The sequence below is a fragment of the Harpia harpyja genome, chromosome 10, assembly GCF_026419915.1.
Source record: "Harpia harpyja isolate bHarHar1 chromosome 10, bHarHar1 primary haplotype, whole genome shotgun sequence".
NCBI lineage: Eukaryota > Metazoa > Chordata > Aves > Accipitriformes > Accipitridae > Harpia > Harpia harpyja.
In genome coordinates, this window is record NC_068949.1 from 40,109,613 (window position 1) to 40,134,902 (window position 25,290).

Here is a 25,290-nt window from a genome sequence, read left to right on the forward strand (position 1 = left end):
TTCTTGTGTCTGGACACCAGCTGCCATGCTCTCCACATCCATCTCAATAGTTTGGTATGAATTGATCCTTGGTACTGCAGACTTCTGTCAAGAAGGAGAAAAAAATACTTTCTGTTGGCAATCCCCCTTTTGCACAAGTTCCTTTTAGTGTATTTGGGGTTTCTAAATGACTTCAAAATCTCTTTTCCACTCTCTTTTCATATCAATTTTACTCAGCAGCCCAGCTCCATCACACCCACTCAGAGGGGGCAGTCACTCAGCAGGCAGTCAAATCACCCTGTGAATATAAACCAAGTCAAAGTCAGTGTCTGTATTATTGCAAGTAGACCACTTGTACTTGGGCAAAAGATCCAGTTAAATGGTAATTTAGCAGTGTTGTCAAAGGTCAGTGATACCCCTTAAAACTGTTGAGGATCAATTATTTTTTTTCAGTGTATTATTGTCCCTTTGATTATTTAGGTTGATGATTGAGCTTATTCTGCAATTTTTTTAAACGTTGGGATTGACATTTAGAAAAATAACTTACCAGTGTAAGATTGTGGACTTTTGTTGTACTTGAAGCTTTGGGTTTCAAAACATCAGGAGAAAAAACTGAAAGGAAAAAAAAGTAAATTTAGCAATGAAGTAACAACTAATAGCATCTAGTATTCTGTTAAAGGGATCACTAATAAAATGGCTGAGATGTTTAGAACTTGCAGTGACTATTGAGTGGCATGCAGAGTTAGTAATCCCCATGAATAGTTTTATTATGTGCCTGTCAGCAACGTATGCTGCTTAAATATGCATTTGCAGAGTGACTGTGCTGGTGGCTATATGCATTCTGCCATTTTATTGACCTGGTAAAAGTTTAGTCTTAACGGCTGCTTCGGTTTCTACCCAAGCTAGTTTAGAAGGCAAAGAGTAGTTTTGCAGAAGTCTTTTCGTCTTAAGAAAGCGATTCACAAGATGTCTCCTTTGGTTTCCTGGAATCGAGATGTTTATTTTGTGCTATGTACAACAGCAACAGTTCTGTAGATTTCATAACCTTAAACATTCAAATTACAACTTTTACTGAAATTTTCTTTCAGCACGTATTACTCAAAATATCACCAGGCAGGAGTCTAAATAACACCACTAGACAGAAAATAAGTTCGGTATTTCAGTTAAAATCTTTAAGACTGGTCATAAAAGTCACAAACAAAAAAAATGTCAGTAGCTACCTTCTATGAGGACAAATCATCCAGTTCTGTCATCTCGATCCAAAGCAGAACAAAATGAGAACAACCAAGTGTTTGTTCCCAGAATTTCCCAGAGCGCTTCTGAGGTGAGCTTTCATATTTCTTTGAGGGCTTTTTTCCCTTTCTCTGGCCTTGCTGCAGAGACATTGTTGAAAGTCATTTAAGAAAAAGGGCAACTCTTTTTCTAGTCAGGGTGGTGGTCACAGCTCTGGTGTGGGCAGCCCTTCCCCTGGGGCTGCAGAAGCAACACCACATTCAACTGCTGGGCAATTTTGGTGATGGTGCATCTTCTGTGATCAATGCGAAGTAGCTTGCAAGTCCGCCGTGCCCTGAATAGCTTTTTGACCAGCCGTGAAGACAACAGTTCAAACACTGTGCTCAGAAAACTTCATCAAAGGCATTGATCCAGGGGCATGTGCTTTTCAAGTGTAATTTATGGGAATGGTAACCAGCTTACTACTAGTCATTTGAATTTTTTAACAAGAAGTGTAACATAGCGGTCCATCTGTCTGTCTATCAGTCAGTCAGTCTGTCTCCCTGCTCTTTTTTGGTTTTTATTTCCTTTCTATGCACTGTTATTCTAACTGGTGGCCGAATGCAAAAGAAAGGATGTGTTTAAGAACACGGTACCTAATAATTTCAGGTAAAAAAAGATTTTAAAATTTTCCTGTTGCACATTCACAATCCAGATTTCCTGATGATTAGTCATGGTGCATGCATTTCCACTGTCATGCTGATGTTGACTGTGGAGCTGAGAGACAGACTGAGTGTTTTATTCATGTAAATTGTGCTTAACAGAGGTGGGAAAACTAGGCTTGATCAAAGACCCGCTGGAGTTGATGTCAATCTTGCCATCCATTTCAGCAGGCTTAAAGATCACCTTCATTATTTGTAACAATTATTTGTCATCTTTCCCTGCACCCCATGCTACACACAACAATATATTTTTTTCCTTCTATGATTTGAAGAGGCTCAAACATTAACGGCAAGCTCCATCTTCTCCAGCTAAACCTACTCTTGACCCTGAAGTATCTGCAGTCTGCTTTTCAACTCAGGGCTTGTTTAGTGACCCACGTGGAAAGGATGCTGTTGCCTGAATGAATAACATTTAGAAGATACCAGAAGTGTTGGAGGAGGGCTGGAATAACTCTGCAGAGTAACTCAGATTTTGTTAGGAAGAGAATTTGTCTTCCACTGGCGAGTAGCCTAGTCTCAGGGCAGAGCATTCGCTCCTCGCCGTTTGACTGTGCTCCTGGCACAAGGCTGGGTGACCAAATGTCTCCCCTGAGACAGCTGAGGGTCCCTCCCCGGGCTCTGGACCCCACTCGTGTTTTTCTGTGCGGTGACTGTATTGAGCTCACAGGATCTCGTTTGATCCTCCTGCTGCTGCTACAGAAAGGGTGGGTAGCTTGTTATCCCGCCTGCCAAAATCTTTGTCCAAAATCAACAAAGCCACATACGTGTTCTGGTTCAAGTACTCGTGCAAACATATTTATGCAACTGTTTGTGGGATTTGACTTTCAAATAAAATTCCATGAGCAAAGCTTCAATACAGCTGCTTTCAAAAAAACAAGTGAGAAGATCCATATATATATATATATCACCGAAGTGTATTTAACTGCGAATTTGTTACAATATTCTCCAAACATTTTTTCCGTATTGGTCCAACTCTAAGGTTTGGACTGTTTCCATCTTCAGTGTAATGCTGCTGTGATGTGTGGAGTTTATCCCTGTAGCCTAATACCATGAAAAGAGTGGAAATAAGGAAAGTTATACAAAGCAAACACTGTCTGCATCTGAATAATTACATCAGATGTTCGATGATCAGGAGATTAAATTTTGTTTGTTTTAAAAAAGACAGCTGACAAGCAGAGAAAATTAAGTTGGCCGGACTTAAAACCAGTTTGAGGTAATTCCATTGTCTCAAGTAAGCTCGACTGCATTTGTATTTTTAATTAATTAAACTTGGATAGCCAGTGCCAAAGCAATGCTTGCTGTAACAGCATAGATGAGGGTCTCCAAGTTTTTTGTAGAAAATCCTGAATTCAAAGGGAAAAAATCAACCAAGGCCAAAAAATGTGTTCTTCCCTGGGGCTTCATATGTAAGGTCTAGAGCCTTCTACAGCGATGAAGTGCTGGTTTTAACTGCAGACCGAGACGAGCTGCTGTTTAAAATAAGGAATCTGTCAAGCCATTATCCTGTCATAAGTTGTAACAATTTCCATATTTTATTAAAAATAAAGAAAACAGATGAAATATTTATTGTTAGAGGGAGCGTGCTTTTCCCACCAGCAAGAGAACTTCATCACGGCTCTTGGCTTCAGAGTTTCGGTCCTGCACCTGCGCAGCTCTGGCCCTGCCAAGATAAACACTCTCCAAGACAGGGGCTACGTCGTCATTTTTAATCTCTGTGAAGTGCCAGGTGAAGTTATGGAGCAGTATAGCGGTTAATGTATAAAAAGACTCTGCTGTGCTCTCTTGGACTAAATTTCCGCCCCGGGAGTTTGCATTGCAAGTAAATAGCAAGGAGCCACAGGGCTATCCAGTAGCACTCTGGGCTTACACACTTTAATATACTTTTTCTGGCCATGCTGCTATGAGGTAGGGCAGTGCTATTAGCCCCGTTTTATAAATACAGCACGCCACTGAGGTCTGCAGGACGCAGAATATTAGTTGTACTGGTAACTGAATTCCCACGGGAGCCTAGATGCTTGTATTAGGCTTTTATAACGTGACTTACTGCCACAGTTCCTGGGAGTTTTTGAATGAACTGAAATGAGGCCTTTTTATTCCTGTCTTGTATTCTCTAACCATCTGGCTGGCCTCACTTTTTAAATGCATTGCTGGAGACAGGGCAAATGGAGAGTCCTCAGCATCTCAACAACAGGTTTCCATATTAAAAAAAACCACAAAACCCCCCAACAAAAATCCAAACCAAACAACCCCCAAAACCCAGAAAAAATGGACAAAAAGGACAAGAAAGTTCCCTTCTGTTGCTTTCTCCCATTCCTGCAACATTCCCATGAAAAGGAGATCCCTCACTACCTTACTGTACATGTACTTGGCCAGGTTCTACAGTTTAAACAGCAATATCTATGTTTCTTCATCAGAAATGGGCCCATATTTTCAGTTTCTCAAAGAAAGAAACTTGGTGTGTTTTTCACTGCAAGGACATGGGTTCCCAGCAAAGTTTATGAAGTTCTGACTGGCCGTGACATCTCCAGTACTGAAGGCCATCAAAAAATCAGAAGGTAATAAGTGGGTCTGCAGAAGTGTTAACATGGCCCACCTTGGGATCTTGCTTTTGAACACAAGGATTATCTTTTGTATTCAAGCATATTTATTAGAGATGGAAAACCGTCTTTTGTAGAATGCAAGAGCTGATGTTCCAGCTTTCCAGATTATACTGAAATACAAGAGCAACACAGACACTGTTAATAATGCAATCAAAGCAATTTAAATCCTTTTAAAGCATCCACAAAGGATCCTTTGATAAGAAGCAACTTTCATCAGCCTCAAAGACTAGGCAGTTTAGTATGTACTGTTTATTAAGTTTATACATAGACAGTGGTAATTCCACTTGCGGCTGGAGAAGAGCAGCCGTAAATTACAAGATATAAGCACTAGTGTTAGACTTGCTGGTTTTAAATGAAAAATGTATCTATATTAATATAGCTCTAAATGGGGTTATTCAGTGTTTAAAGACTCAATTTGTTTTCCATTAGTACCCTGACTGAACACAAAACAATTCTGTAAACTTTAAAGGCTTTGGTCTTCTTTTTTTGACAAAAAGAAGGAAATTGCTCCAAGCGCACGTGCTGTACGATGGGCTGTGAGAGTCTGTTTAGTTCAGTCATGCTGCATATTTTTTAATCTTGCTTTTAGTTCCTGCTTTTGTCCTCCTTTTCATTGTGTGCCCCTGTAAAAGAGCTTACATGTAGAAAGCAGAGATGGGCAAAAAACCCAGAAGTGGTTTTACCTTTGGGCTGGGGTGATTAGGATCTCTTTTAGCAGCATCCCCCTCGAGTTTGAATGAGGAGGGAGGCGTGTGATTTTGGGACATCTCTACCTGAAGTTTCCATCCATCCCAGGGCTGGTGGGAATCTTTGACAGGACTCAGCCCCTTGGAAAAAGAAAGTTTTACTTTTGGTGTGCGAACAGTCTTAACGAACTGACTGCTAGCTCCTTCTGGCTCTGATGCTACTCTGTACTGTCCAGCTTGGGCGTAGCGACTGAGGGTTTCCTCGTATTCGAATGCTTTCTTCCATGAGTTTGGTGTGTTTTTGTTGTTCTGGACTAAAGCAGGCTAGAGGAAGAGAGCAGCAGACAAATAATAGACTTGGAACAACGTCTGTTTGAAAGATTTTGGTTCACCTTAAGGAAAAAAAAATTGGGAAAGGAAGATGAGTTCTCATCTTGGGTCATTGAGCATGAGCAGGAAAAGAACAATTAATTCTTCCTACATCCACTTTGGGGTTTCCAGGTGTTAAGAAAGGATTTTTTGGTTTGGGTTTGGGGGGGGGAGGTGTGCAGGGTTTTTTAGGCAGCAGAATTACATTGAATTTGGATCTTACTCGGTTTTAATCCAGGCTGATGTAATGCCAAGGACAGCAGAGATCCAGAGGCCAAGTCCAAACTTTCCCATGCAGCAGCATGGTGCATGTCTTCTTGGTGATTCTCCATGCATTTCTTTGAAATACCTTCTCTTGGGAATCCAGTATGTTGGAAAATAAAGTGCTACTTAATAGATAGTATGTAAGTGCAATCATTGGCCACACCAGTAATGACCAAAAAGCCAAAAAGATGTTCCTGGCTTTTGCAGACGTGAAAAGTGAGATTTAAACTGAGTTCATCCCTCCCCACAGACATCTACAGGAGGAAGTCTCACCACCTGATTGCAGGTGTTGGATTAGCAGCCCTTCAAAACGAGGGCTTCTGCCCAGAAACAGAAGTACAACTTTCCATAGCAGTCTCACTTAGACACCTGCAGTTTGCACTGAATGAAACAATATCAGAAAAGACTGGTTTTCAGCCAAGAGTCATCACCCAGTTTTGTAGCTCACCACTAACCCATCAAAGCCCACAGATATATTGCAAATATGAAAGAGGAGGGGGGACTCGGTTTCTCTGCAGACCACTGTTTCTCTCCAAAATTGCTAAGGTGGTATTTTGAGCCAGCAAAAAAATGCTAGGTATTTAAATGGGAAATTAAGGCAAAAAAATCTTCACAAGGCACGGGGGGGGGGGGGGGGGGGGGTTATCTAATTAAAATATTATATTTTCTTCCCCTTTTTCTTGAAAGTCAGGGATTTTATCATCATCAGCTTTCTTTAGCACCTTGGTTTGTGTTTTTCACTTGATCAATGGCATGTTTTGATCAGTATGAAATTTTATTAATAGGACTATTTTTCCTAGGTGTGTGCTTATATCTTTTTCAGAACGTTAGCAGAGTATCTGTTGGGGAAAAAATTAGGCCACAGACTTTGAATGGTGATGGTGTTTTATCTGTATGCAGGTGTAACTGTTTTGGTATGTTCTGTGTGCTGGGTGCTCTTTTAAAGAAGTATTTCAAAACATAAGCTACATAGTAAAGGGAAAAAAAGAGTCAGTAGAATTTAGAATAAATGTTATTTATCTTTATTTATCTTATGAATGTTTATGATCGCATTTTATGTAATACCTTTTCTATATTAATCTGTGTCGTTACTCTGTTAGGAAGATAAATAATTCACTTGCACGTGCACATTATTTGCCAGGGATATTTTCGAAATAGAGTTTGGCATCAGTGATAGGTGACTGCTTTCCTGGGGCTTTGACCCACCCAGCTTTTCACCCCCATCTTGGGTGATTTTGCAGGTGTTAAACAGGACCGCGCTGAAGCAGGAGAGTCTGACTACCAAAGATATCGCTCTCAGAGCTGTTTTAGTTACATTTCATCATCATAAGCATATGGTTTCACTTCCAAGTGTTTAACATTTCCATTTCCTCAGGAAATCATTCTTTCTATTTTTTAAACTTTTGAAACTGGATGGATATTTTTACTGGCAGGCGGACCCAGAGCGACACGATGATTAGCCCCAGCCCAAGGGAGTCCCTGGCTGCGGTACCCGCCTGGCTCTCCATCCCCTCCCCTCACGCAGCAGCTCGTGAGCACAGCTCGGGGGGCTTCAGCCAGGTCTCCGGGGTGCAGCACACTGTTAAAACACTTCTGCTTTCCTTACTGTAATAAAACTATCCACTCCTTTTTTTCCGCTTTAGCTGAGAGAGGTGTTTTCCTTTCTTAGTCCACTCCAGGGCCCGTGCATCCCAAGCAGGAGTTGAGAGCAGACTTCTTTAGCGGACTTAGTGAGGCCAATGGCAAGATCGGGGCCTAAGAAAATATTTTGTGTCACCTACAAGGAATGAAAGCAGTTGCATCATGTATTTATTGTCTGTATTGGTATATCCAGCACTCAAACGAACATGACCGAGGAGTGGATGGCTCCAGGGAACTCTTGTGTTTTCAGAGATTATTTCTGGTATTTCCTTTTTCCTCATTATGAACGGGTCACCCTTCTCACGTGTTGGCCAAGTTATGTACCATAGGAGGAAGTCTGTGCTCGTCTTTTCTTTATGTTTCATTTATGCACACATGTAATAGTGTTTAGCTGCTTGTTTTCTTTTCCTGTTATGCTATAAAGTACAGTTATTGGATGTGCAATTTGCACACTTCTTTAGCTGGTATCACTAGCCCTTTTGTTAGAAAAGCATCCTCTCCAACAGCGAGTGTCACCATATCATAACAACTTTGATAAACTAACTGCATTTTGTACAACAAGCGTTCTCACCGTGCATCAAATAGCACCGTACAAGAGAAAATATAGGGCAAACTAGCTGATTAATGTATTTGTTCCTTTGTGGTTCATTCTGTTATAAATTCAGATAGTCGCATTTTTTGCACTGCCTGTTTAACATGAGGAAGCTTGCTGTGGGTTTGGGCTTCTGGAGGGTTTGAGTCCTGCCATCAGGCGGGCTGTCTGCTACCGATATTCAGGATGTATATTTTATTCATACCCTCAGAAGAGTGAATTAGTCAAGGTAGCAGAAAATGGCGTCAGAGAGGTGTAGTTCAACCTGCAGACCTCCCTGAGCTGCTCAGCCTCTGGCTTCATGCCGGCCTCTGGGACATTGCAAGTTGCTGTTTTGATCCACTCAGGCTCTTTCCTAACTCCTTTGCTTACCTTAGCCCTGTGCGTGTCTGCACATCCCATCAGCAATTACCTTCTCACTAAAAAAGCTACTCAGTCAAGCAGCACAAACTTGTACCTCTCGCAAGGACGGTCCCAAGTCTGCTCAGCGTCCAAGCAAGCCCGCTGGCTTTCTCGCCGTACGTGTCTGTGTCGTGATGTTCCACGCTGGAGGCTCCAGCTCATGCAAACAAACCAGTGCCATGGGCTTGCTGCTGATAATTAGATAGACCGGAGGTCAGGGTAGGATTTACACAGTGATTTCAATCCAGTTTTATTTGCGGGAGGGTATCAAAACACGACAATCTTCTGGATAGATTCAGTGTTATCCCCATCCAAAATGGACCAGCAGTGCCAGCCATAAAGTGATGCTGGTACGTTGTTCCAGACTGCTTCAGAAGACCGGACCAGAGCAGGACCATACTGAATTAAAAGCACAGTCCAGCTAGCCCCAACCCATGTCTCCAGCGACCACCCTGTAGGTGCTTCAGGGGCCAGTTCCCGAAGTACAGCCATACCTGCACACAGGCGCAGCGCTGGGCAAGCACCCTCCTTCCTCTTACAAGAGGCACCCTTGGGTGCTCCTGCCCACCCAGCGACAGGTCAGCAAGTCCAGCATCTCATACAGCATTTTCCATTCAGGAGGGATGTCCTGGTTTTGCAGAACGTGGTCCCCAGGGTGCGACCTGTGATGAGCGAGCCCTTCTGGGTGGGTGCCTGCGTGGCAAAGGCGAGCTCCCATCGCAGCCGTGTGCCTGCAGATGTTCTCCTTGGGGTGGATGGAGCTGAAGGGTGCAGGAGGCCAAAGCAAAGGGGGAATAAAAGACATTGCAGGAGCGACTCCAGGCCTGAGAGAGAAGTAACCGAGGCACTGACAACTTGTGTGGGTTTCGTATGTCTGTTTGCAGTGCTATGTTATGTGTTTAGAAGCTGGTTGTTTCCATAATAACAGCAAGTGCCATATGGCAGCGAGGAGGGTGGTGAGAGGAACGCTCAAGGAAACACAGTATGTTGTTTGACATGTGTGTGCTTCTAGAGGAATGTGTCTCGAGCAAGTACTGCTGCTCCAAACAGGCTGGGGGATTTGCTGCTCTCACCAGAAAAATATCCAAAGCCCTCGGCATTTGTACTGGTGCAATGCCAGTTAATGGTGCCTGCCCTTCTCCCATGTTTTCCTGCAGATTGTCCCTGTGATGGGTAAAGGACCTTTCGCTTTACTGGGCATGATGGTTCTGGATGCACCAGCACAGGGGAACAGCATTTAAACATGGTGTTTAAGGGGAAATAGAGTTCTGTAAAGGAGTGCTGTGTGAAACTGAAACCAGCTAGATGCCATATGCTCCATCTATTTGTTAATGCTCAGCGAGTGAAAAGCAGAAATTTTGAAACCTTCGAAAATACATAGTTCGCAATAATTGTTTAGTAGAGAGTGAGTTGAGTATTTCCAGAGATTAGGAGCACTTTAGTGCATATCTAGGAAGCATCCAGGAAGGTCTCCACAAATTCCAGCTTTTCCGACCCTTTAATGTATGACTCACGTTTCAAGGACTTGTAATTTGCTCCCCACATTCCCACAAACACCACCAGTCTGAGCGGTACCTTTGCAGAGTGCATATATTTCCACTGCAGAAAAATGTGGAATTATTTTTTCATAATAGCTGAATGGCTTTTGCGGGACTTGTACCAACATCAGCTCTATAAAATTGAGCCTCTCTCGTTTGAGTCTTAGTATTTGGATACCTGAAACATGGTGGTGGGGAGAAGGCGGCAGTTCTGATTTGGGGTTGTAGTTCTGCACTCACTTGCAATGCTTTAAACTCCTAACCAACCCAAAAGGCATAGCTCTTCTCATTTTCATGCTTCTCTTCTTCTCTTTATTGCCTCTAGAGAGAGATTACTGCAGCATATGTGAAAAGCAGCCGATCGGAAGGCTTCTCTTTCGGCAGTTCTGTGAAACTCGACCTGAGCTCGAGTGCTGCATTAGGTTCCTTGACTCGGTGGTAAGTCAATTCTTGTGATATTTTGAGGTGCTTCGCAGTGCTCTCCTGACAGAGGAGACTCCCCCGACCCCAAGAAATCGCTGTTTCGTGGGACGTGATTGTGTGTCTTTAGCACCTGAGCAAACAGCAGACAGGGCTGACCCCGTCAGCATCCCAGCATCATCGGCGGTCGAGGGGCAGCGCTGCACGCGGGCTTGGTACCAGCCTCGGGGAGCACGAGCCACCGGCGCGGGAGAAGGACGGGCATCCCGGCACGGTGCTGGCATAGCCTCCCTCCATGTCAATGCCCAAGCAGCTGAGCTGCGCCGGGTGATGTCTTCTAATGTGGGTGAAGCCTGCAATGCTGGGAGGCACTGGGAGGAAGGGGAAGATGATGAATGGACTGACAAGAGAGGATGAGGAGCATGATAATGCTAATATCTATCTCTTACCAAGCCTTTTCGTCGGTAGACTTCAGGGTGGTTTACAAAGGACATCCTGATTGTTATCCCGGTCTTTCAAATAGGAGAACGGAGGCACAAGGTTTAGAAGTGACTGGGTTAAGGTCATCAAGAAAAAAATCTGCTCCATTTTCCATCCCAGTGAGCTATCAGTTAAGCCGGCCACTGAGCAATACCCCCCAGCCCCAGGGGGACCTGACGCTCTTTCCCAGTCTGGCAGCACTTGGCCGTGTGTAGTGCCAGCCGGAGAAGCTGTTCACGGTGGAAAAGTCTCTCAGTGGCTTTACTTCTGGGAGCCCATGGAATGGTCGGGTGTTGATGAGCCAAAAGGCTAAATCATACCAGAGAGGAAGATGAACTTGTCACTGCTGAGTGTGAGTGTCTGGGGGGCTTCGCTCTCTGGCTAACACTGACAGTCAAAAGCAAAATGATGCATACTAACAGGAATAAATTTCTTCTGTTTGTACCATGGTGAAGCTATTCTGAAGTATAGGGAGATGTGAGGATTGCACTGAAGTTGTTAAAGTAATAGTCTGGGAGAGGACACGTGGTCACTTAAAGTTTATGTTAGTACTGCCATATCTACAGCATCACAGAAAGTGTTGGATAAAGTCCTATTCAAATCAGTTTTAGCTGGTCACAACTTCTACCTGATATTCCTAGCACTGGTCATGTTTTTCCCCAGTGAAAGGTTTAGGCATCGAGGTACATGAAACTGCTATATCTGACAAACGCTCTGTGCAGCTGTGCTCAAGGCCGTCGGGCAGGAGGACATTTCGGGTACCCTGGATGTGTTTGTCCTGCACCGAACCGGCATTGTCTAGTGAGGTGTCTGCCGCTGGTGAAACATCAGGCACTCGTCTGGGGAGTCCCGGAGCCTCTCCCAGCCTCTCCCAGCAGCACCAGCTGCCCAGCCCACCTCCGGCTGCGGGAATTGAGGGCACCGTGTCACTTCATTCTCCCGAAGACCCGTGGAGTGGTGCCAAGCGCTGAAACTCCGTGTCCTCCCACCATCCCTGCAGCATAGGCGACACCGGTCCTGCGAAAGCTTGTGGTGGGACTGGCATTGTTTTAAATCTCCCTCTCTGAGCAATCCCGGACAGATATCCCCAAACCCTTTTGCAAGGGTGTGCTTTGCACCCACTCCCAGGTTGCTTTTGCAGACTGGAGCTGCCCTGCATACCTTTACTGGGCCAGGAATCTCTTCCCAGTTAGGCTCAGACTGGCAGTATGAGGATTTCACGAACAAAATCCCTGGCTGTGTGAAGGTCTGAATATTTACTCTTTCTCTCTTCTTTTTAACGCTAATTAACAGCAGTCTTCTGTGTTTATTGATTTCAAATTCTGTACAAGCTTGCTCCCAGCCCATGAAAATCCCTGTATTAGGCAATATTAAGGTTGAGCAACACATAGAATCATATAGAATCAGAGAATGGTTTGGCTTGGGACCTTAAAGATCATCTAGTTCCAACCCCCTGCCATGGGCAGGGACACCTTCCACTAGACCAGGTTGCTCAAAGCCCCATCCAACCTGGCCTTGAACACTGCCAGGGATGGGGCAGCCACAGCTTCTCTGGGCAACCTGTTCCAGTGCCTCACCACCTTCACAATAAAGAATTTCTTCCTAATACCTAATCTAAATCTGCCCTCTTTCAGTGTAAAGCCATTACCCCTTGTCCTGTCACTACATGCCCTTGTAAAAAGTCCCTCCCCAGCTTTCTTGTAGCCCCCCCTTTAAGTACTGGAAGGCTGCTATAAGGTCTCCCTGGAGCCTTCTCTTCTCCAGGCTGGACAACCCCAGCTCTCTCAGCCTGTCCTCATAGGAGAGGTGCTCCAGCCCTCTGATCATCTTCGTGGCCCTCCTCCGGACTCATGTCAACAGGTCCATGTCCTTCTAATGTTGGGGACCCCAGGGCTGAACGCAGTGCTGCAGGTGGGGTCTCACAAGAGTGGAATAGAGGGGCAGAATCCCCTCCCTCGACCTGCTGGTCACGCTTCTCGTGATGCAGCCCAGGATACGGTTGGCTTTCTGGGCTGTGAGCGCACATTGCTGGGACATGTTGAGCTTCTTGTCAACACAGACCATAGCCATTAAATTGGATGATTGCTACTGAAATTCGCCCAGCAGGGTCACACTGCGTTGAGGAGTGGGATTCAGGCCAAGTCCTACGTTAGGCAAAAAAAGTCCTATAATGAAACCAGAAGTTTGACTTTACAGCTCTATTCTGAGACCACCAGGAATGTGAAACCTTTTGGAGACCACCTGCTGTAACAAGCCCCGAGCAGAAAAAGCCAGAAGTCTCCATTTTCTTTTGACTTAGTTATTTTTCTAACATGAGATGCAAAACTTAGCTTTTGTGTAATATCAAATAAAAAGAAAAAAATAACAGAGGAAAATATTTAGCTGTTCACGAGAGGCTCACAGAGCTTTTGCACATTGAAGGGTAGGACCACCTCTCTTTTACAGAGCACAGCTAAGTGACTTTACCAGGTCACACAGTAAGTCGTTGGCAGAAGCCAGTAATCGATGCCTCCCACTTTTTAATACAGGTTTTTAACCAGTGCACTCAACTGTCTGCAAAGAAAGCAGCGATCGGGGCTCCTGGGAGGAAACCAGAAGCTGAGTCAGACACTCAACAGCCTACCAACAACCTCCATTCCCATACTTAAGTGAGACTAAGTTTTGCAAGCTCTCTCTCACACCTTTGCTTCCAAAGACTGGTAAAATCAACCAGACCTAGCAGACCAGAATACGTAAAGAGAAAAAAAAGATCCTCTCTTTGCTGGATATTTATTTCAACTGTTGGGTGCAATAACTAACCTCGTCTGATGTAGTCTCCTGCAAATCTAATTGCAGCAGCATCTGGGGTTTTTTGTCTGTACAGTTAAACAGTTGTTTGGCTATTTTCTGAAGAAAAAAGGATGTGTATCATTAAATTCTGCATCCGTGTAGGTATATATCTGTCAGTTCCCTCTAAAACTTGTGAATACCTTGGCCAATTTCAACCAATAATTGAGATTAAAATGCTCGGAGGCATAAAGTTTCTACATGTTTTCTGAGAACAGTGTTTGGGTAATTAGCCACAATTTATCAATTGTAAAATGGACTACAAAGATATGTGCTTTGTAAGCAGTAGGCCCCAACATTAAATGATAAAAGCGATAAAAATGAAGAGATGCAGAGCTTTGCAGCACAGTGCTGGTGGAGCTGTGGGTTTTTGGTTCCCACCACTGCTGTGGGACCAGTAAGCGGCCATCAGTGTGGCTGGCTGGCTGGCTGGGAAATGGGGCAACAGCAACCCCTTCTCCTAGCTGGTACGGTAAGGCTATAAGGACAGAGAGCCATCTCTTATTATGGATATTGTACAAACAGTTTCATGACAGAGGTCCTGACTTGATAAAATATCTAGTAAGAAGTACCGATGGCTGCAGCTTGTGCCTCTGAATGCATTGCGTGCTTATCTGTGTGCATGTAAACACAAAGATCTCCCATGAATAGTTCACCAAACCCTTACGCAGCCATTCAGATGAAGGAACTATGTGAACATAAACTATTATCGTTAAACGGAGATGGTTTATGATTAGATCAGCTCCCCTATAAGCCCTTAACAAAGAAATCACGCACAGCCCTGAAGCATGCTTTGCTGTGCTTACAAATATTTTAGCAACATCATACAACTTCGGAGCTGTTGAAAGATAGCCATTAGAATAAAGTGTTAGGGGATACGATTCCTGTGCTGAAAGGCAGATCAGTGAGCAGGGAATCTGCTAGCAAGACATGTTTCCTTCCCCGCAGCCCGTGCCTCCAGCACAAGAAGGCGGCAGTTCAGTGGGGACCTCTTGCCCCTGTCCCCTTCTCAACGGCACATTCCCGGGGTGCTGGCTCCTGACGTTTCATGTTCCCCTCTCCTCTCCTGTGATTTCTGTGTGCTGTTATAAGGAAGACTTTAGCTTCTGGAGTCCCTTTCCTGCTTCGTCTACTCACATTCATAATTTTTTAAATTTTATTTTACTTTTTTTTTCCAGGGGAGGGCTTTTAGCATTTTCGTGTGGACCAGATTTAGATTGACTGGAGGAGAATATGGTTAATTCTGGTCAAGGAGAAAATAACCCGACATTATTTCCTCTCTAACCTGTATGATGTTATTTCTTTGCATTGCAGTCGCACAGAAATACATCCTCTGGGGGAAAATAGCCCCGCTGCCTCTCCAGGTTGTTTCTGCTTGTGCTATCCAGGCACGGGGGCCAGGGGTGAGAGGCACAATCCCCTCGGGTGGACTTTTCAGCTGAACGCTTCACTAGACATTACACTTATCTGGGGTAAAAGGATGAGCGAGCATCCATTTAATGCCATTTGTAAAAACCCTGTCTCACTGCTAGGGAGATTTCGTTTGGTTAAGTCCCTTACATGGTATATAAACCATCTGTGTATGTGTGTCTTAAAGCTGTTCAAGGCTTTTTCCATCAGAAATGCCAGTTTGTTGATATCAACAAACTCATTAACTCAAAATGTGTTTTTAAACAGTCAAAAGGGCTCTTTTTGCCCTGCGTTTAAATAGAAAAATGTGGTTTCAAGTTCACTTTTCATTTAGAAATGCGAGTTATTATGAATCCCAGCTGTTTGGGGTTTGCCTTCCAATTTTCAGTCACAGATTTTAAATCTCCAGCAGAGGCAAGTGCAAGGGCAGTTGCTGGAGCGCAGAGCAATAACAGGGCAGAGCCTGGACTCCGAGGAAGGAGTGAGCAGGAGCTGGAGCAGAGAGAGATACTGGGGATAACAGAGGAGGGAGCTGAGAAAGCAGAGGTGTAAAACTGGGACCGAAACACCAGTAGCCTCCTGCAGATGCTCAGAAGGTGACTCCACTGCTCCTGACTTACACCAAGAAGCCGAAACTGCTCTGGTGGTGGGAGTGTCTGTTTCCATCTCCTGGTGGGTGCGAGGGTCCAACTCCTGCGGCCGTGCCACGTTCCCGCTGGCAATCAGCAGCACCTGCCCTGGGAGAGAGTCCTTCCAGATCTGCAGAGAGATTCCTTTGGCTCCGTTTTTCAATTTTCACATATTTTAAAGCCATACAATTTCAGGAACTCAAAGAATATTAAGATGAAAATCAAACACTAGATAAAACGATGTGTCAGAATTAAGGTTGCTGATGCGAGCCCCTGCTGGGTCCCTGTGCCACTGCCCCAGTGATGCTCTCCATTGGTCACAGGCACCCTCCAGCTCCCAAATCTCTTGCTCGACCATCCGTGAGCTCAGGGCCCTGTCTCACAGCCAGCCACAGGCTGGACATTGCTCCCTTTCCCAGTGGAAGTGCGTTTTCCCATCCGATCTCGCTCAGCCCATCCTGAGGGCGGCTGCTCCGAAGGGAAGGACTTTTTGCACCCCCCATGCCCCCATTCAGCCAGGGTTGCTTCTAGGGAAGCGGGAGCCACTGAAGTAACTACTACCTCCGAAACAGCAGCCAAAAGAAAAGTTAGCAACAAACGGCGGCCAGCCCACATCCTCTCGCCATTTGGACTGAAGGATCCGCGCCTGCCCGCAGAAAGAGCCTTGCCTGCAGCTCGTCCCATGCAGTCAGGGTGATCGTAAATCCTCCCCTCATTTATGAGCTATGAATAGGGCCCTGTCTGACCTAACTAGGGCATGGAGAAGCTATTAGACTTCAGAGCAGGAGCCTTGAAACACATGCCTGGATTCATCAAAGGAATAATGGAAAATATTTTGTTCCACATGGATTTTAAGTAACGATGTTATTTCTAGCAATTAGGGATTTGCAAACTGTAGCCATGCCTTTGAGTATTGTGGAAGAAGGGGATGTATCTTGTGATTTAAATACAAGATTGAGAGTTGAGGACCTTGATATGCTTCCCAGGCATGCGGCAGAGTGAGCATGGGGAAGTCACTCTGTCTGTCTACACGAGTAATTCTTCCTGCAATAACAGTCCATGGCTGAAAATGTACCGGTTATCTGTTGCCGCATAGCTCGAAAGTGGCACTGAAGGGAGAAGTAATAATCAACTTAGAAACAAAATGAAATGGGCTTCTAGTACTTGAGCTACAGCGAAATCAACACTGTTCACAGTTGGAGCTTATGGTTCCTTCTCACATCCTCAGTTGTCTGTCACTTCCTACCTTCACCACCACAGTGTCGCATTTTCTGAGGATGTCAAATGCAAGTATAATTAAACTTTCCTTTTATTCCTTCCCAACTATCTTGAGATAGAATTAGATACACTGTGTATATGTGTGTGTGTGTGCGTGTGTGCATTTAGCTCTGCATATGTTGGATCCCATCAGGAGCTGCATTTCAAAACACTGATCCAGTTCCTGCTAAAATTCTGTCTTCTGGTCTGTCCTAATTTGCTTCCTGTTGTACAATTCAGATGGGATGTAAATGTAATCTGTGGCAAAAAGGACACCAAATTTTTTGACATCTCCCTGGTGCACTTCAAATGGCAGATGATGACTTTGAATCAGGTTTTTTTTTTACTAGGGAGCCAAGGTATTATCAGGTTCCAGAGTCTAAAAGCAAATGAAGGAGAGAGAAATGGTCATTACTGGATTAATTGTAAATAGCATTGAATAGAGGACTCAGAAGATCTCCTAGATACTTCCATGCTGAGACAATGCCAAGGAGTTCTCCTTTCTTTGCAGTCTTCTGCACAGACAGTTACATTTAAGTACAATTCTTTTCTCTTATTAAAATACATTATTTCTGTTTTCTTTTATATGAAAAACACCTAGTTTGTCTGTGAACCTAAACATAAACAGTAAGGTCCAAAGAAGATGCAACTTTCACCTTTAAAAAAATAGTTCCTTCTGTTACTCTTGCCATTGTTTTATCCCCTAGCAAGGAATCATGGAGAAAAATGCTGTTAAGATGCTGTAAACATTCGAGAGTGTCTGTGCTTTAAGAGCTGAAATGACCCATATTCAGACACCATCTAAAAGGACAGGAAATTGGATGAAAGATTTTTTTAAACCCTTGTATTAAGTTTTATGAGAACGTAATCAGTTCATCCCTAAAATGATCACTAAAAGAGAAGTACTGCACTTGTGGATTTTAGCTTTTGGTGTATTTTTCATCAATAATACAGGTTTCTCTGTTATTTGCGGTCATTGTCATTTCCCAAACCAAATTAGATTGTAATTCTAGATTGTTCAAGCAACCTGCTATGTATGTGTATAAATATGTAGCTTCAGACTTAAGCTGCAATAGCTAAATCAGCACTGGCCAGATAGAAGGGTAATAGCATTATTACTACATTGTGGTTTTCATGTCATTCGTAGGTCTGCTTAGCTAGGATATCCATTACAGCCTGCCTTCGGATTTATTGCATCGAGCTTGGAGCAGTGCATACGTCTTCCAGCGGGCAATAGTTCTGAAACTTGTTCTTCCAAGTGTTTGCTAGTTCAGTCTGATTTACCTTCTTCTTCTTTTTTTTTTCTAACTTCCCCCTCATTTATCATCGCAGACAGCTTGTATTGGACCAGGTTACTTAATTGGTTTGGCAGAATTTTCTGGGATCCTTTTTTTAATATAAACAGTCAAGAAAGCTGTTAGGCTGTCATCTTTTTTTTTTTTTTTCTGGAAAATATTTTGATCCTAAGGCTAAAGCTTCATATCCTGGGCAGTGCCAAGAGGGAATATCTCTAAGAACTTGTCATTGTCGTTTAGCCACTGGGTTCCCATGCGGCGCGTGTTTCCTTCGAATGCCTGCCGTAGATCCAAAACTTTAACTGGAGTGATTAATGTCTTTGTGGTGCACAAGTAATGCTTCTTTTGTTTCTTATGTAAATGTTGTCCTGAAACTCATCAAAAGTCAGTAATGCTACAATACATAGAACAGTCAGAATTTTAAAATGTAGGTAAACTTTGCGTGGGGGAATGTGGTGCTCTCTTTTTTAAGGCACCAGGGAAGTCAAAGAGAATTTTGCCTATAGTGTCTATTCCTTTAAATGGTGTCTCTTGTTTTATCTTGGCCCTAACAAATCTGCCTAAGAAATTGGCTCTTAGATCTGCCTCCTGGAGGGACTGAGTCAAGGATCACCAAAAGAAGTGACGGGCAAGTCTCTCTGCTTTGCAGAAGTATTGTTAGACCAAGGGGAAGACGTAAATAAATAGGAAAGACACATTCGACCAAAAAGAAGGAGTTCACCTGGTACTTGAAATACCACTGTGGCAAGAATTAACAAACATTCACTTTCTTTACTACTTGGAGAAATCATTTTACCTTCTGTGTCCGCCTTCCCTTTGAGCAAAACCAAATAAAGTTGTTGTCTCTTGTCACTGAACACTTTCTGAAAGCTGGCTTGGTGAGGCTATAAAATATAAATACATTAAATTGTATTGGTGTTAATTAAGAGACATCGTCTCAGAAAATGCACCACTAGAGTTTGGTCAAAATATAGTGGAAGGTTTTTAATAGGATTGTGTGTACGGGTTTTAATTCCATCAGAAAATGGTATTTATCCTTCAGATTTTTCAGACAGAGCGTTCTGTTAATGCCACATCCAAAATGAAGTTAAAATGGTGAAATATGAGTGCAAATATTGACTTTTTTTTTATATCTGTTCCAGGCAGAATATGAAATTGCTCCAGATGAAAAGCTGGGAGAGAAAGGAAAGGAAATCATGATGAAATACCTCACCCCAGAGGTAAGGGGCAGCCAAAGTGGCATTACTGAAGGAATGCTGCAAGGCACACCTTTGCTAAACAAGGTTAGGTTGTTACAGGCTTTGTAAGCCAGACTCCTAAAATTTATGGTAGCAATCTCCAGTGACTAAACCTGCAAGTCTTATACAAACAGTCGGAGAGAAAAAAAGTTATAATCCAATCCAGAAATTGACTTCTAAGGATGAACTTGAGCTTACCAGGGGCTTAATTCATCTGTGGATGAGCAGGGGGCTTCTCAGGTCTCTTCTCGGTGTGCAAAGCTCTACATCTGGGCTGTGATGCAAGAGACCTCAGCTGTTATCAACAGATGCCACAATTATTTCCTACCCAGCTCGAAAGAGGCGGTGGCATTTCATATACCGTTGTGTAGAAGGCACCGGCAAAAATGGTCTTTGGTAACAGGCACTGTATTTTGGTACAAAAATTCCCACTCCTCCCCCCCCACCATTTGCCCCAGGGTAGCCAGGGACATGTAAGACTGACGTGGGCCAGCGTGGTGTGGAGCTGAGAGATGCTGTCACCTCTCCTTGTGTCCACTGCTGTTGGTCCCTCAGCGTTGGATCTCGGGGCTGTCGGAAGGAGAGGAGCTCATGGGAGCAGCTGTGTCCACAGGGTGGCACTCCAAACAGAACTACAGATCTGCTGCGGGGATTTTGGACAGGCTGCACTGGGACTAACCCTTTTTGGGGGGGGTTACGATCATTTGCTGACCGCGTTTAACCTTTGCAACAAAAGTCGCTGCCAGTAAGCAATAAACATCCAACTTCAAACACAAGAACAATCCTAGGATTTTTCCTAAGTCGCTTTCATAAGAGTAATCAAGACATACAATTGCTGCTTCAACTGTTTTACGGGAGAAATACGTTTGACCTTCAGGAGAATTAATTGCGTTTTTGGCAGATGTCTTCCTAGAGTGTTTAAATGGTACAATATGTTTTGGAGGTGCAGGGGCAGAGCAGACCACTTTTTTTCCAGTCAGTCATTTTCCTACAATAAATTTCAATGCATACTTTCAGTTATCTCCAGACTGCATTTTTGGGATCTGGTTTCATTTACTGAGCCTGGCTAGTTTCATGTGCAGCCATTGAGCACTGCCAGTATGAGTTCCCGCTGCCCATTCATTAGGGGCATGAAGTTCCACTGCTTTTTAAATCCACCAAAATGGCCTATTTGTCTTAAAATTCCTGTCAACAGAGGAACGAGGGACAAATACCAAGGGAAAATATTTCCCACTGCTTCAGTTCCCATCTGGAAATGGAGAAAGGCATTTTGCTGATAGCAGAGCTAGTAAAGTGAGAGAAGGATAGTACTGCTTCATTTCAGCCAGTCTTGGTGCAGGTTTCCAGATGCCAAATCCTTTCACTGCTGTCCCATGGCATTCCTGCCATCCGTAGTGCAGCAGAAGCGCATGAAATAGTTTAGTGAGGTAAGTGAATGTGCGATGAAGACCAGTCTGAGAGCAGGTGCTTCTTCATCAGGAAAAAATGGTGGTGTTACAGGAAGGGAAATTACTGGGACTCCAGAGCTGGAGTTTCCATTCTCTGCCATGCTCTGCACTTCATATTTGAACTGTGTACCTGGTTTCTCAGTATGTAAAATGGGCACAGGATATTTACAGTCTGTTCTGAAACTTCATTGGTATTTGCAAGTTATCCTAACGTATTGGGGCAGAAGGGAGCACAAAGATATGCTCCTTCACTTGTAATCTAAAATTGCCTCCCTGGTGGTGGTGCTTTAATGTCTGCATAGGTCTCTCTGCGCTTTTTTTTCTTAAGGGGAAACTTCTGCTTCTTCCCACAGGGATGTTTAAGCCCTGTGAAGCAGAAGATACTTCCTAGAGGTGAAGTTGACTGTGCCATAGCAATGGATTGAATAGTAGATTTTCTAACAGGACTCCCACACAACAAGTACTTAAAAAACTAGAACAAGGGCTGGATTAATTTCGTTTCTTTTTAGATACCTAACTAAGGTGCTCAGGCTAGGAGTTCAGATGGCCTACTGTCCTTTCTTGTCAGGAAGGAGAAATAAGAATCTCCAAAGGACACATTTTAAGCCATCAGAAGTCAGTAATTCGAAGCCAGGTTAGATGCTTGCAGTCAAAATGGATGAATCTGGATCCAAATGTCCTGATGGAATATCATCCTGGTCAGCAAAGAAACATCTTTTCATTAGGAACTGCATTTCTCCATTTAGTTATCAGTCCCTTGAAAGATAAAAATTGCCGCTGATTCCAAAGTCTTCTGCTTTCAGAGGAATGCTTCTTTTAAGTAGGTGTGTGTCTGTGCTTCAAAGAACCTGATTGTCTTGATATAAAAATAGTGTGACATACAGCTTGACTGATAGAATAAAATTATAGGTTTAGTTCTTGGACAGATAATTCAGTCTTATAATGTGAGGAGTATTTTTCCCAGAGTGCAGGATCAGAAGCAAAATGAAAACAAAAAGTAGACTTCATGCTCTTTAATATTTATAAATGATTTTTAGTTCTTGCTTAGATTTTTAAATGTCATACATATTTAACATACAATGTGTCAGCATTCATTTGCATAGGGAACATGCACTTTATTTAATAAAACGTATACTACTTGCACCACAAAAAGGAAAAGAAAACACTTTCCCAGATGAATAGACATCACACCAGTACTTACAGCCTCATGCGACTCACGCAGCCACTGTCTGCGAGATGGTGCTACACCGCACGGTTTGCAAACTCACAACGTGTGGTAGCAGCGAATTCCCATGTGGAAAGCTCTGCATGAGAACTCTCCGCATCAGCCCCAAGGCAGCTAAACAAGCTCAGCACTTGCCAAGATGGTTGAGGGGGGAGGCACTTTTTCAAGTAATCACAATTCAGGCTCTTTGCAGCTTTAACCTCCTGAACAGCCCCTGTGTGCTCGCTGGGGAGGTCGAGAAGCGGTCTAGCAGCCTTTCGTTGTGGTCGATGCCAGGGACGGCACGAGCAGGTCAGGCTTCCACCATCTCACTGGCCTACAGGCAACAGCGATGACAAAGTCTGAATGCATCCTGGCACCTGGAAGGGAAAATGGGTGGTTTAGACCTCTCGAAGAAGTGACACGTAGGAACAACCTCCCTAGGAATGTAGTAGAGCCCTCATCGCTGGAAGTTTTCAAGGTGCTATTGGACAGGGTGCTAGATAATATTGTCTAGGGTCCCTTTCCCACAAAAGGTTGGACCAGATGATCTTTCAAGGTTCTTTCCAACCTGAGCTGTTCTGTGATTCTATGTACACCGCTCCCCACTTAGGAAGACATTAGTATTCCCTGTCTCTTGCCTAAAGTTGGTTCAAACGCTCGTATCCAACAGGCCATTCTGAACTATTTGATGGGAGGGAAATGTAAAGAGTACTTCACGCTGAGGATGCCAAAATACAAGAGTTTTCATGGCTTCCTTAGCAGCTTCACTTGTGTGGTGAGCAGGAGAGCGAAAACCCAGAGAAGAGGTGTCTTGTAGCTGAAGACACCCCCCCCATCCTTGAAACACGCTCTGAAGAATTGTTAACCTGCTTCTCCGAGGAGGTCCAGCTGTGAGCTGGCTACTCCTCAGGGGCTGCGTGGGGACAGGCACTGGTGAGAGGGTCTTGTCCATTAAGAGGAGGAGACCCAAAGAGGCATTTGCCACTTCAGCACTGTGATCTGAAGGGAAGTCCACCTGCAGGTTGCCTTTGCTTAACAGGAGCAGCGCAACGGTTGCCACACTGGCAAGATCAAGGTTGCTTGACTAGAGTCTCGCTTCTTCAAGAGAGGCTTTAACGGTTTCCATGAAAAAGGCGCTTAAAGCTGCCTTCTTGACTTAATAAGTCCGTAGGGCAAAAGTCCAACCCACAGGAAGTCTAAAATTTCTGAGGTTGTGAAATATGATGGTAAAACTGCTAAAATGAATTGGTCACAAATATTTCTTTCCTGGCTTTTCCTAATCTCAATAGTTGAGTGGGAATGGAAAAGCCCTCCGTGCTTTGTGGAACAGTTGAGTTAAACTGAACCCAGCCTGGCTTCATTCCCTGGCTGCTTCTTGTACTGGAAGAGCAAAGAGATATGTTTACCTTTGTACTGCTTTTAAATTAGAGTTTTGCATCTCCGTGCAGCATTTTTGCCTTCCTGCCTGACAGCTGCCATGCCTTACTCTACTAAATCACTCGCCCATTATTTTCTTTTTCACTGTAAATCACCTTGAGATACTTTGAGAGACACTATATAAAACTAAATTGATTTGAAATGGCTCTTAAGACAGTCTCAATATGCCGTTATAGTTTATATTTGGACTCAGCTGGGTACTAAAAATGTTACTGAATAGGATGTCTAATGTGCATTGGTAGCCCCATTAATTTACTTCACAGAATATGAAGAACAGCAACAGCATTAGTTTTCTTATCTGAATTCCTGTTCAGTCTCCTTTCCTCCAGGAAATGCACAGAATAAAGGCCACATTTGCAATTTTTTTCTTTGCTGCAAGAGGTTAGCTGGACACAGCAATAACCTCCTTACTCCAGTCTAAGGCAAGCAATGGGTATTTTGCTAAATGAAAATATGTCTTTGTTTTTATGAACAATTATAGGATAAGGAAGGGAGGGAAAAGTCCTGTGAAAGGGAAACTGGCTGACCAGCAGTGCCTGGCCTTCCACTTGCCTACTGGCTAAAATGTGCTTGTCTCTCAAATCAGTTCTTTATGGAGAAGAAAACATTTAAGTAATACGGGCGAGATGAAATTAAAATGATATATGAGCCCTTCTGCAGAACAAAGCCATGCAGCTGAGTCCAGGCTCCTGCTCACAAACACCCTCTCTCAGCTTGGTGCATTGTCAGAGTAGTTTTCTTTTTGCACACTGTTGCTTTAATATTGATGCCGAGGAGCTTTGCCTTTGGTTGCTCACTCCTTGAGATTTCTTTCCCCCTTTCTGTTTTCACCACCAAAATAAATGCAAACTTCAGCACTTGCACTTCTGAGTGAGTCATCTTCACTGATCGCTAAAGCCTTCCATTTCCCATAAGGAAAGTTTCATGTATCACTTTTTAATGATTGTGGCTGAATCCTGGAAGGGCAGGTCATACAGTACCAAGAATTGGATTCAAGTACTGAGACCTCTTCCTCTATTTAGTTTTACTAATTGCCTTCTAGGGAACATGTTATAATTAGTTTTTGGAATGGCCAAACCAAAAGCTGAATGTCACTATAAGGGAAGCTCTGAAAGAAAGAAACATTAAGCTTCTGTAAAGCAATCTGCAGAGTTCAATACGAGACAGAGGCTTTGTGTGTTGAAAGGTGAGCCTTCGGGGACTGTCTTCTACATTGTTACCTTTCTCATACAAATTCAGCTTATATCACTTCTATCCAGCGAGTCATCACCGTCCCCCTGTAAGCTTATTATCTTGCTGATAAAAGGCAATATCGCTTTTCACTGGCTACGGTGGATGGTCCCTTAAGGCTTGATCCAAGAGTTATCTCCGCAGCTAGTTTTCAAATTTTTCTAAACCCTGTGCATTTCATTAATGACCCAGTTGAAGTAAGCAATGAATGAAGTGCTTGTCTGAACACAGTGTGTTACGTGGATTCAGGATGGGCTAAAATTATTTACTTGCTCAAAGCGTTATTCGCTGCGCCCTTTGGGTTCCTATTAGGAGACTTTTCAGGATGCTAAATACTTAAGTAGAAATCCTGGTCTTACTTGAGCCAAGGAGAGTTTTGCCATTTAATTAATTGCCCTGGGACTTTAC

The 25,290-nt window shown here is 43.7% G+C and overlaps 1 protein-coding gene across 2 annotated transcripts in view; it reads left to right on the forward strand.

Annotated features, from left to right (window-relative positions):
• The window catches only part of GRK5 (G protein-coupled receptor kinase 5), a 162,094-nt gene that overhangs the window by 94,106 nt on the left and 42,698 nt on the right, over positions 1 to 25,290 (forward strand). For both annotated transcript variants that reach the window (XM_052798658.1, XM_052798659.1), the window contains exons 3-4: positions 10,331 to 10,443; positions 19,465 to 19,542. In XM_052798658.1, the coding sequence (XP_052654618.1) occupies positions 10,331 to 10,443; positions 19,465 to 19,542 (191 nt within the window). The remainder of the gene's footprint in view (positions 1 to 10,330; positions 10,444 to 19,464; positions 19,543 to 25,290) is intronic.